General features: G+C 46.7%; 1 protein-coding gene across 1 annotated transcript in view; it reads right to left on the reverse strand.

Moving 5' to 3' along the window:
• CAPN9 (calpain 9) overlaps window positions 1–12,860 on the reverse strand; it is a 53,911-nt gene that overhangs the window by 17,892 nt on the left and 23,159 nt on the right. Inside the window, exons 7-11 of the mRNA XM_054454341.2 lie at window positions 11,626–11,711; window positions 9,060–9,137; window positions 4,566–4,726; window positions 3,367–3,524; window positions 2,995–3,203 (exon numbers count right to left, since the gene is read on the reverse strand). Coding sequence (XP_054310316.1) covers window positions 2,995–3,203; window positions 3,367–3,524; window positions 4,566–4,726; window positions 9,060–9,137; window positions 11,626–11,711 — 692 coding nt within the window. The remainder of the gene's footprint in view (window positions 1–2,994; window positions 3,204–3,366; window positions 3,525–4,565; window positions 4,727–9,059; window positions 9,138–11,625; window positions 11,712–12,860) is intronic.

Genomic DNA, 12,860 nt, shown 5'->3' on the forward strand with positions numbered 1-12,860 from the left:
GCTATAAAGAAATACCTAAGACTAATTTACAAAGAAAAGAGGTTCAATTGGCTCACAATTCTGCAGGCTTTACAAGGAAGCATGGTGTATTCCCTAGAAGTTAACTGAAATCCTTGACTTCTAGGAAGGCCTAGGAAACTTACAATCATGGTAGAAGGGGGAAGAGTCATGTCACATGGCAAAAGCAGGAGCAGGGGTGGGGCAGGTGCCACATACTATTAACCACATCTCACAAGAATTCACTCAGTATCACGAGGGTAGCACCAAGCCATGAGGGATCCACACCCATGACCCAAACATCTCCCACCAGGCTCCACCTCCAACATTGGGGATTACAATTCAACTTCAGATTTGATGGGGACACATATTCAAACTATATCAGCCATCACCAAGAACTTGTGAATTCTGGATTTATGAAACTAAAAGAAGTTAGGCCAGCAGTCACTCCTTATTTCTTTGGTGTACTTTAACAAGGGCAACTGATAAAGTGTTTGTAGAATAGTAGCACCTCCAAAGACCCATAAACAGTGCAGTTGCATTACACATTCACTCTCCATGAACTTTGCATCTTCAAAGGAGATACATATCTGTTGGAGACCATTCAGCCTATTGAGTGGTATGCATTGGGGAGGGGGTGCATTTTAAAAGATTACAAAGTTGAATCAGAACCAAAAAGACCACCTTTTTTTTTAGACAGAGTCTCACTCTGTGGCACAGGCTGGAGTGCAATGGCATGATCTCGGCTCACTGCAACCTCTGCCTCCTGGGTTTTAAGTGATTCTCCTGCCTCAGCCTCCTGAGTAGCTGGGATTACAGGCACGTGCCACCATGCCCAGCTAATTTTGTATTTTTAGTAGAGATAGGGTTTCTCCATGTTGGCCAGGCTGGTCTCAAACTCCTGACTTCAGGTGATCCTCCTGCCTCGGCCCCCCAAAGTACTGGGATTACAGGCATGAGCCACCGTGCCTGGCCTAAAGACCACCTTTTGAAGCTGCATCCCTAACTCCTGCCTCTCCTCACAGATGTAAATTCCTGATTCCACTGGTGGGCTTGGGGAGGGATGGGTGTCTCTGTGCTTATGTTAGGGAAAAAGAGGAAAAATGATGCAATCATGCTTTTTTGCTATTCACATATTTAGGGGGACTTGTAGTATTTGGATAGTAGTAATATTAAGAGGAGGAGCAGGCTTCAGCTTTTGATGATGCTAAAAGCATTTGGAGGAATACAGTCTTATAGACTAAAACTTGAAGGGCTCTCAAAGAAAAACTGATACAAAGTCAAAGGGAATACAAATAAACATTAACATCAAATGGGGGTAGTCCTCCCTTTCCTCCTCATCCCCTGGGCATCCATAACATAACCCTTTCAGAACTTTTGTTTGTTTGATCAGGAGCCTGTCTGAGAGCTAAACCAATGCAAACAGAGCTCAGTGTGAATTTTTGTTACTAAGCTACAGAGCTGATTCTTATACTCAATATCATAGCAGATTAAAGTATCTTGTTCAGAGCAAGATTGAGTATGCAGTTTTTTTGCCATGTACAAGTCACCTTATGCATGTCAGTGACTCTGAGCTCACCCCACTAATGAGATAGAGAACAAGAGGCATGGCATTGGCATAACTTGGGTCTCTTGTTCTTGCCACCCATAAGAGATGTCAATCTGCATTGATCTCATACAGGGTACTTTTGTGGGAACAGATACTAGGATATTTATCCGCATCTTCTACTAGTATCTGGGAGAAGGCTGGAGAAAAATTCTCCGGTAGAGTGTTTAAAAATTAAAGACTTTTCTGCATCTATTTAGCCAAGAGAAAGAACCATGCCTTTTGTAATCAGCTTGGGAAACCCCACTAGACTTCATAATTGAGAGTCTTTTCAATGAATGCCACCAATCTAATTCTCTCTCACTAAACGAAAGATGAAACTAGAGTGAGTCATCTATTCACAGCTGTCTCTCTTGTTAACTCTGTGCAGATTGATCTTTTGTTGGAGACTTATCTAGCTTAAATACAGAATTAGCAGATTTTAGCATTCTCCGTAATCTTTAGAATATCGTCATTGGGAAAAGAAATGGATTCCTCTATCTCGAACCATTTTTCCCCCTGTGCCACAGAGCAACCAATGGTGAATGGGTAGTAATGGGAAACATTTTCCATAGAAGTAACCGATATAAAATAATTTCGCTAAGACACTGTGAGGAAAATGTGGTGGAATATTGGGTATGTAAAATGAGAGGCAGATTTGCCAACATTTATTTAAATTGGAGCTGAAAGAACATGTCATTCTTAAAATTTGCAATAGCCACTCCCTTCATCATGCCCAGAAATATCTAGCATCCCTGCATGTGGCTCTTATCCCAGAAGCTTCTTGGTAATAGGGTCTGAAAAATGAAGGTCTCCACCCAAGAACGTCTTGTGAGCATGACTCTGGGACCAGTAGAAAAGAGCAACTTTTCAATGGTTTGCTTGAGGGAGGGAGGAGCAGAGCTAGAAGGGATATGTGCCTTGCCTTGCAGATAAGTTAAGAAAGTGTCCTGCAGCCTGGCGCGGTGGCTCACTCCTGTAATCCCAGCACTTTGGGAGGCTGAGGCGGGTGGATCACCTGAGGTCAGGAGTTCCAGACCAGCCTGGCCAACATGGTGAAACCCCGTCTCTACTAAAAATACAAAAAAAATTAGCTGGGCGTGGTGGTGGGTGCCTGTAATCCTTGCTACTCGGGAGGCTGAGGCAGGAGAATTGCTTGAACCTGGGAGGCGGAGGTTGCAGTGAGCTGAGATGGTGCCATTGCACTCCAGCCTGAGCAACAAGAGTGAAACTTCGTCTCAAAAAAAAATTAATAATAAGTAAAAGAAAAGAAAGAAACCGTCCTGCCTTGTTTCTCAGGTACACATGGAAAAGGGAAGAATGGAGTCTTGGCTCCAGCAGTTCCCAGGTGACTTCTGTGTGAATAAACCACTAAAAGAAGTGGGATTCTGGAAGCTGTTCCTCTGACTCACCGGGTAATGGCTTTTTTCTCTGAAAAGATTCTCAGACAGAAATCAGCTTCCTGGTGGGGCTCAAAAGTGCTAGGAATCAAGATGTACTCCCCAGGGGGCAGCTTGAACCGGTCGGAGACTTCTCTCAGGTTGATGAACGTCTTGCTTCTGGCTCGAGAAGCGTGGTATCTGAAGAAGTCTTTGTTCAGGTGTTCGTCTTTGTCAGGGCACTGCAATGGGCAAGAAAGGGAGGGGTTTCCTAGGGAAGTTCCTCTTGGCTTTTCGGACACAATTCATGGACTCTTGGTTGAGTCTCAGGTGTGAGACTGAGGAGGAGCCGTGAATTTAGAACTCAGATGGAGAACTCTGAAATGCAATGTGGTTCCCACCTACCTCATAAATGGCATAGCCGATTGTGAGCACATTGGCACCAAATCTCTTGAGTTTCCTTCTATCTTTCTGCATCAGGGCTACAAGGAAACTACACTCCTCCTGCCCCTCATCTTTCTCAGTCAGAGACAATTTTATTTGTGGATTGGTCCAAAAGGTATCTGTCATTTGGGAGAGGTAGATTATTTTCCCCTTTTTAAAAAAAACTCACAAAGACCACGCACACACACACATACACACACACACACACGCACGCACACACCTATCCGCTCTCATTATATATCCTACCAAACATGAGAAAGTAATACCTTCTCTCCCTGTTCAATAAGCCCTCCTACCCTACTTTTGATAATCCCCAGTGAGAATGCAAAGTATCCTCTCTTTCATTTCCACCTTCTCTTCAACCATTTCCTATGCAGTTTTTAAGGACATTCTTCTGGGTCTAGTCTGCTAAAGCTTGTTCCATCTTTTTTTTTTTTTCCACTTAGTATTTCAAAGGAGAGTGTAGTGGACTTCTGGTTGTCCCCCTGGCATCTACTTGATGGTGGGCAGTTTGAGTAGGATTGACCTCGATCACTGCTCCAGCATGAATTCTGATTGGTCTGTGCCAGTCCCTCTTGCCACCGAGGATTGGACAAAGCCAATCAATGCATAACATTCACTGGACAATATTGGCTCAAGGAATTTCCAATTAGAGGGAAGTTGAGGACTTTTGTTTGATACCCCCAGGAGCTCTTGCTGTTCGTGTGAATGAGGGCTCAGGAAGCCCTAGATACTGCTGCCAGCCCTCCTGTGATTATAAAGAAAGCCAGACAGAGAAAGAAGTCAACGCAGAAAAGAGGGCAGAACAGTGAATTACAAGCAGATGGAACCAGGGCTCTGATAGAACTGTGCCTGAAGCCCACCCTACTTTTCCTCTGAGCTCTTCAATTATGTGAGATAACAAATCCTTTCTATTGTTAAACTGGCATGAGTCGTGCTTTCCATTACTTGCAATGGAAAATAACCTAAGTGGTAAAACAAAGGAGGTTTCCCCAAACAATTCTTATCCAACTAAATCTTTGCAGCCTTTTTTTCCCAGTCATTTTTGAAATCTTACTATGTTTTAGGCTTTCTCTGAGGACCCGGCCCTTATCCTTTGGTGTCCTGGGTTGGAAAGGACACTTGGGAGTGGCAGAGAGAGTGACAGGCAGCCTACCTACCCAGGAAATTGCGGCAGCCCCCAGCCGTGGAGCCGCGAACCCAGCTTCCCTGATGGACCGTCACCTCCCATTTGTGGATGGCGTCTTCCTCCAGGGCATCGGGAGTGAGGTTGCAGATCTCCACTTTGTCAAAGTGGGCCTTGAAGTCCTTAAATGCCATCCTGCAGCAAAGTGGAGAGACACGATGCACAGGAGGGCGATGGGGAGGGCATCATCTATTCACTCATTCATTAAATCATTCACTTATTCATTAAATCATCTCGTTCCTGTCCGCAAGGAGTGGGGGGACTGCAAAGTGTGGGGAGATAGAAAATTTTTTAAAAGTAAAATAAAGGTTAAAAAGGTAAAAACCAGGGTAAAAATATAGATTGATTGTAGATGTTAAGTGCTACAGAGAAAAACCAAATTGGGCTGAAGGATGGGAGTGTAGGGATGGGATGCTATTTTAAACAGGGAGGTAAGGGAAGGCTTACTGATGGGGCACATTCTGAGTGGAGGCCTGAACTACCAGGTCCTGGGCAGGGCAGCTCTCTGGGGGTCTAGGCAGATGGACAGCAAGGCCCCGAGGCAGAGAGGTGCTTCAGGTGCTCATGGAACACCAGGAAGGCACGGGGCATCTGTAAGGAATAAGATCAAGAGATCATAGTAGGTCAAGTAGGTATAGGGATTTTGGCTTTGACTCTGAGAAGATGGAGAGCCATTGGAAGGCAGTAAACAGACGAGTCACATGCTTCATGGCTGCTGTGTTGAGAACAGACTTTGAGGACACAGGTGGAAGCAGAGAGGCAGCTAGGAAGTTAGTGCCGGTGTCCAAGTGAGAGACAAGGGTGGCTTGGTCCAGGCTGATGGCATGGGAGGTGATGAACAGTGGCCAGATTTGAGGCACATTCCAAAGGTAAATTTTACAGGATTTGCTAATGGACTGGATGTGGGGAAGGAGAGAATGAAAGGAATCAGGATGTTTGGTTTAAGTGACTGGAAGGATGGAGATGGGGAAGGCTGTGTGGGGTAGTTTGAGAGAGAAGCTCAGGAGGTCAGGTTTGGGCACGTGAATCTGAGATGTCTATTATACATTCAAGGAGAGATGTTAAGTAGACCATTGAATATGTGACTCTGGCATCCTGGGGAAAGGAGCTGAAGATAGAAACCTGAGAATTAGTGTAAAGATAGTTTTTAAAGTCAAGAGACCAGACGAGACGCCTAAAGAGTGGGAATAGACAGCCAGGAGGGGGACCATGGATGGGGTCCTGGGACACCTCAGTGCTAACAGGTTAGGGAGATGAGAGGGGGCCAGGACAGGATGTTGGGAAGGAGCTCAGGTAGGAGGAGGACCACCAGGGCGTGTGGTCCCCCACAATCCAGCACGTCAAGGGCTCCTGATGGATCAAGATAACCCGATCGAGCAAAGTGAGAGTCAGTGGCGTCCCTGGCAAGATCAGGGTGAGTGGGGTGGTGGGGCACACTCATAGCTGAGTGGAGTCGAGAGAGTAAGGGAGAAGAGGAACTGGCAGGCTTGCTGTAGAGGACAGGAGAGAGCTGGGTCGGTCACTTGAGTGGGCCAAGAGAGACTTTTTTTTTCCTTTGCAGGTAGGAGAAATGATAGTGTTGGAGTGCTAAGATGAATGATTCAGAAGAAGGGGGAATTCATACATAAGGGGAGAGAAGAGAGTTGCAGGAGGTACATCCTAGAGCAGGTGAAGGATGGAAAGAGGCTACACAGGGCTTCAGAGTCAGGATTCCAGGAGGAAGGGCTCCACGCACAGAGTGCATGATTTAACATCACCCATCACCTTGGGCAGGCTCAGCCCACGTGTCGGGGCAGCTCCTTCAAGAGGGGCAGGGCAATGGATCCCTCACATGGACGCTCTTCTTTGTGGAGCCTCCTGCTGTAAATTTCCAAGTTTCCTCTGCCTGGCTTCTCCCACTGTCTGCACCAGACCTTCCTTGCACTAGCCTGACCTCAGGTAGCCTCTCAAATCCTAGTTTCTACCTCCTGCTCATATACAGCAATTACTGTGATGGTACTAATTCCAGAACTCCACTTTCTTCCTGCAGTTTTTGCTCCTCTCTTGTAACCCCCTAACTCAAAGTCCCCTGTACTTCAAAATTCAAAGTTTATCTGTAATTTCTAATTTGACAGCTTGGGAATCTCTCAAGCACCCTGCATGTTTTCCACAAATCTGGGGAACCTAAACCCTCATGGTTCCTGAAGCAGAGATGGCTGGCAGTCATCAGCACAGGACCAGGACTGCACCCCACTCCTTCCATTTGGGAATAGAATGTGAGCCGTGACGCATTTACTTCTGAGTCAAGATTTTTAGAAAGTGAGAGTGTCTTTTTCAATTTTTTATTTTATTCTTCTCTTCTGCTGGCTATGTGCAGATGATGATGTGACCTTAGAAGATGGCAGAGCCACACAATGGAAGGCGTTTGGGTCCCTGAATCACTGTATCAACAGAGCCACCCACAGAATATGAACATCCTCCCTGGACTGTCACAATGAGCGAGGAAAAAACTTTACTGTGTTTGAGCCTTCATATATTTGGGGCCTATTCACTACTGCAGCTAGTGTTACCTTGAGTCATTGGTGCCTTGAATTACGGAACTGCCGTAACAAAATTCTAAAATATGTTAGCAGCTGGGCAAGAGGGAACACGGAACTGTTGGAGCTGGAAAATGGATATCTATGTTATGTAGTGACAAAACATTGGGTAAATCTGTTGCATGTCATTATGGACTGAATGTTTGTGGCCTCCCCTAAATTCATATGTTGAATCCTAACCCTCAAAGTAGTAGTGTCAGGAGGTGGGGCCTTTGGGAAGTGACTAGGTTGTGAGGGTGGAGCCCTCATGGATGGGGTTAGTGCCATTATAAAAGAGCCCCAGAGAGCTGCCTTGCCCTCTTTCTGTCATGTGAGGACTGAGTGAGAAGGATCCATCTATAAATCAGAAACAGGGCCCTCCACAGACATAGGTTCTGCCTGTGTCATCTTCTTGGACTTCCTGGTATCTAGAACTGTGAGAAATAAATTCCTGTTCTTTGTAAGCTACCCAGTCTATGGTATTTTTTTATAGCCACCCAAATAGACTAAGACAACTATAAAAATACAGAAGGCAGAACAAATCACTACTGAGGCTGTGTTCTATGGGAAAAGAATGAAAAAGGCTGGAATAGTCATGGTTTTGGGTTGTTGTTGTTTTTTTTTTTTTTTTTTTTTTTGAGATGGAGTCTCACTCTGTTGTGCAGGCTAGAGTGCAGTGGCACAATCTCAGCTCACTGCAAGCTCCACCTCCTGGGTTCATGCCATTCTCCTGCTCAGCCTCACAAGTAGCTGGGACTATAGGCGCCTGCCATCACGCCTGGCTAATTTTTTGTATTTTTAGCAGGGATGGGGTTTCACTGTGTTAGCCAGGATGGTTTCAATCTCCTGACCTTGTGATCCACCTGCCTTGGCCTCCCAAAGTGCTGGGATTACAGGCGTGAGCCACCGTGCCCGGCTGCTGTATTTTAAAAGCTGTTACAAGAAAGAGATGAGCTCAGGCAAGACTTGATTGGTTGGAGCACATAAAAGGGAATAGAGCCAGAAATCAGAAATTTGGTCTTGCAGGGTTAGAAGGGCCAACTTCTAGAACCCAAACAGGAAGAAATAAGACTGAAAAAGATTCTAGAGATGAAGGCCCAATACAAATATTCAATTAAACAAAGAGATTCAGGCCAAGGGAAAGTCCAGAGTAGAAATGTTTCCTTCCTACGTAGGTCGATATCTTTAGATGCTCTCAGGGCAGCTGCCTTCAAAGGTACCTCTCACCAAGGTGGGTGTGGAGGGAATGGACCCTGTGAGCAGCAGGGCTGCCTGTCTTCAAATTCACTGTGTAAACCCGGATGACAAAGAGTGCCAAGGAGGTGTGTCAGGCTGGAGACCAGAGGCTCTTCCTCTATTGGATTGCAGGAACCCCCTGAAGACTCTTCAACAAACCGAGAGCTGGGGTGAGCCCCCACCAAGAGAGGAGGGAGATTAAATTTCCCTCTAATCTGGGTGTATATGAGGGGTCTGAGACAGATGAATTTGATTTGCCAAAAATGGAGAGAGAAGGCTGGGCACGGTGGCTCATACCTGTAATTCCAGCACATTGGGAGGCCGAGGTGGGTGGTTTCCTTGAGGTCAGGGGTTCGAGACTAGCCTGGCCAACATGGTGAAACCCCATCTCTACTAAAGATACGAAATGAGTCAGGCGTGGTGGCGCATGCCTGTACTCGCAGCTACTTGGGAGGCTGAGGCAGGAGTATCACTTGAACCTGGGAGGCAGAGGTTGCAGTGAGACGAGATCGCACCGCTGCACTCCAGCCTGGGCAATAAGAGCAAAACTCTGTCTCAAAAAAAAAAAAAAAGAAAAGAAAAAAAAAAGAAAGCGAGAGAGAAACATGGTGCTCCTTACGGCCCAGGGCCATGGGACTTGCTCATATCTGCAGTTTAGACAGGAACAAGCACTGTACCAGAATTCCCCATCATCCAGAGCAGTGTGACACAGACGCTTCTGCTCAGCTGGACCAACAGAACGCCACTCCGGAGAACTAGGAGTAAACAAAATTGGTGTTCAGGCAGAGGTCATGAAGAGCAACAATGGCCTTGATGTGGAACCCACAGTGTGCGGTTATGGAGGAAATAAGACCTGCTTAGTAGCTACTCACTGGGTCTCAAAAATGCACCCAGGGATGTAGCAGCAGGTGAGCCACTGGCCCCCAAATAAGAGGGCTGGTCAGAAAGTACATCTCCAAGTGTTGCTGATGGATAAAATACCCCTGAGGATGATCTGAACCACTGACATGGAAGATTATCTTGGGATAGTCACAAGGCATTGCATGCCCGTGGGGTAGCAGAAGAGCCCGGCTGGAAGCCACAAGTCTGCTGACTTTCGTGCTTGGCCTCCAACTTGCCATGTGACCTGGAGCAGTGCTTGGCCCTTCCTTAATGGATAAGCTGACACTTGGAAAGGTGATAATGCCTTACACTTGCCCATGCTTGATGTTGTCTGTACCCAACACCTTTTGTATGTGACCTCGCTAGCAAGCCAGGTGGGGTTCTGTGAGCTAGGTGTGCCTGTCCTGCAGACAAGAGGGCTCAGTTAGGCCCATGGAAACACTCTCAGGGAAGAGTAGGGGTAGGAATGGCTGCCTGTCACTCTCCAAACTCAGGATTTGTGACTCCAAGTTCATTGCATTTTCTGTGACTCCCACAGCTGCCTCCAAATAGTTCAAAGTAGGTCACCACTGTTGCAGTGCTACAGCCAATGTGGCAGCTCCCTCTCATCCTGCAATCTCGACTCAACCTCAGGGGAGTGTCAGGAGATCCAAGGGGAGATCCAAGGGGAGGATCAGCAGGGACCTGGAGACAGGTCCCTGCTGATCCAGGTCTTGGGCCAGGGTCAGAAGAGTGGAACTGGCAGCCATTATTTACTTTTGGAGCCATTATCCTGAGTGGCTCACATCCAGATAATTGGCCTGACAGGCTGCCCATGTGGTGTCTTCAACTCTTCTCACATGTCACCAGCAGCACAGCGAAGTCAGGGAGTCGAGATGGCGCCTGCCCCTCCCATCACCCATGGAGGCTGCATGAGTGGAAGACAAACTTCATTCCAGGCGTGGCTCCCAGTCAGAATGCACTTCCTTTATTTCTACCTCTGTGAGTCCCAGAAAATGGGAGAAAATGGCCCATTTTCCTTTTATAGGCTACGATCTCAAAGTTGAGGGGCACTGCACATCTTATGTGATGCCGTCTCACTTATTTTGGTTTCAATAGTTCTCTGTGCTTTCCATTTCTGCCAGGAGAGGGAGGCCAATCTCCTCCCTCCTCAACCTGTCTCAGCTCATCTCTGCCAATGCTTCTTGGTTTTCAGAAGGCGGCAGCCAAGGCCAGAGCAGAGGATGGTGGGACGAGAGCCTCCATGGGGATGATGACAGCCTGGAAAGCACAGGCCTGTGTGCTCTGCCCTCACGCTGGGGTCTGGCTAATACAGCAGCGGCTGCACCATGTCTGGTGACCTGATAACTGTGTCTGGACTGAAGACAAACACTGGCTGAGTTTTAACCAAGTTCTAGACTAGCTTCAGATTTCCCCAGAAGCTCAGGGGCCATGGATGTGGCAGGAAAGGCCTTCAGGAACCCAACAAGCAGAGAAGGAGCAACAGCTTCAGGCGGGCCCTGCCACACACCCACACAAACATCCCTGGTTCTTAGTGACCTGGGCCACTTCCCAAGGGACCAGAGCTGGAGGAGCTGTGGGGACACACACAGAAAAGGCAGACCTTTCTTGATAACTGGGGGCCAAAACTCTGGTTAACAGCTCTGTAATAGATGAAATTCCAATTCCATGTCCTCTATTTTTTTTTTCTTTTTTTCTTTAAAAAAAAAAAAAAAAGAGATGGGGTCAACATGCTCTGTTGCCCAGGCTGGAAAGCAGTGGTGCAATCATAGCTCCCTGCAGCCTCAATCTCTCATACTCGAGTGATCCTCCCACCTCGGCTTCCTGACGTGTTGGGATAATAGGCATGAGCCACCGTGCTCAACCTCACTTCTATTTCTCTGCTGGGCTATTGGGCCTCTGCCATGGTCGGTGACCATCAGAGAGAATCCTATAGTTACATGCTAGGTAATATTTCAGGGATTCCCACAGTCCAAATACACACACACACACAAACACACACGCGCTTATGTACATGCACACTGCTTACTGGAGCTACTCACAACTACAGATAAAGCTTTTCACCATATCACTGGGTTATAAACATCACCATGGGAGGTAACACATTTATATATTGACATAAATACAATTCGTGAAAGTTAGAGTGCTGTTGTAAAAGTCTTTCTTGAGAATCAAGCTTGATGCAAGGTGGGCCTGAGGGCTGAAAGGGGAGGAAGAAGGGGCACCCCAGAATTGGGACAGGGCCCTGAGTCAGAACCCGGGAGGATGGTAGACAGGCCACTCCTTCACATGTCTGCACAAGCCAACTCTGGCCCCACACGTCCTGGGAACCAGCCAGAGAGGCAGGATAGGGTGACTGACCTGTCGCTCCACGACCCGTTCCACTCAACCTGGCCCCAAGGGTTCCGGACTCGGATGAGCTCTATTCTCTGGCCTCGGAAATTTACCTAGAAGGGAAAAGCATGAGGGATGTGTGAAATGATAAATATGGTGGAGGTTTGGCCACATTCATCCATGAGCTCCAGGTGGACCAGCTCCATCCAGGACTGGTTTTGTTGAAAGTCTCTTGCCTGAAACGCTGCTGAAGGTATGTAAAAGTTCGCCATTTCTTAACCAGCCCTTGGAACCTTCTAATTCCTATTGAATAATTGCTACTATTGCCAATGATATTATATTAAGCACCAAAATGCTTATGCCACATCTGGGAAGTAAAGTAGAATTGCAATTAACAAGAAATTAGTCCATATGAATCTAGAAATGGATGGGTTTCTCTCTAGACTGGGATCTCCCTAGAGGCAGGAGCCAAGTCTTAGGCATCTTCAGCATCTAGCAGAGTGAATGGTAAAGAGTAGTCCTCAAAGGTGCTCATGGAACTATTACTGAATTTTCTTCATCCTAGCATCCCATGCATAGATGAATGATAAGAAAATAAGCACATGCTGGGAATTTAAAGACAACAATAAACAAAAACAGCTTTTACGTCTTCTAGACCCAATATCCTCCTTATTTCAGGTGTCTATGAGGATTCCAGCTGTTCACCTCGATCGCCCTTGAGCCTGTGTGCCCTCAGGCTCTCCCTGGGAGCAGGGACAAGGGCCAATGCATTCGAGAAGGGTTTTGGAGGAGACAGAGTGAAAGTAAAAGACTTCTAGTTATCGACTAACCAGAAACTGTAGCAGTCTGAATGTTTTATCCTCATGCATTTGGCATAAATTATATTTTGGATGTGTAAAAATTCAAGTAACATCAACTCTTCAGAGTCCAAGATGTGGCTTGTGGCCCACCATTTAAAGGGCTCATTTAATTTGAAAAGTTCAGGGCAGGTGAGTTCCTTGTAGGGGGAGAGGAAGCAAAATCAAGCAAACCAAGATGATGAGAGGTTTCTGTTGTTACACGGAATACGTAGAAGATCTAACCTAGAAAAATCACATGCCCGCTTAAGTGAGTGATCTGCAAGTCATCTATGGATGGTGAAGGAGGACAAAGGAACCAACACAAATAGCTAACATTCTAAAGAATCCCAAAGAGTCCAAAGGCATCTCACACCTTGGCTCCAGTGAGGAGGAAGGGCAGGGTCTCCCTTCTGTGTTCTTTAC

This window comes from Pongo pygmaeus, chromosome 1 (assembly GCF_028885625.2).
Source record: "Pongo pygmaeus isolate AG05252 chromosome 1, NHGRI_mPonPyg2-v2.0_pri, whole genome shotgun sequence".
NCBI lineage: Eukaryota > Metazoa > Chordata > Mammalia > Primates > Hominidae > Pongo > Pongo pygmaeus.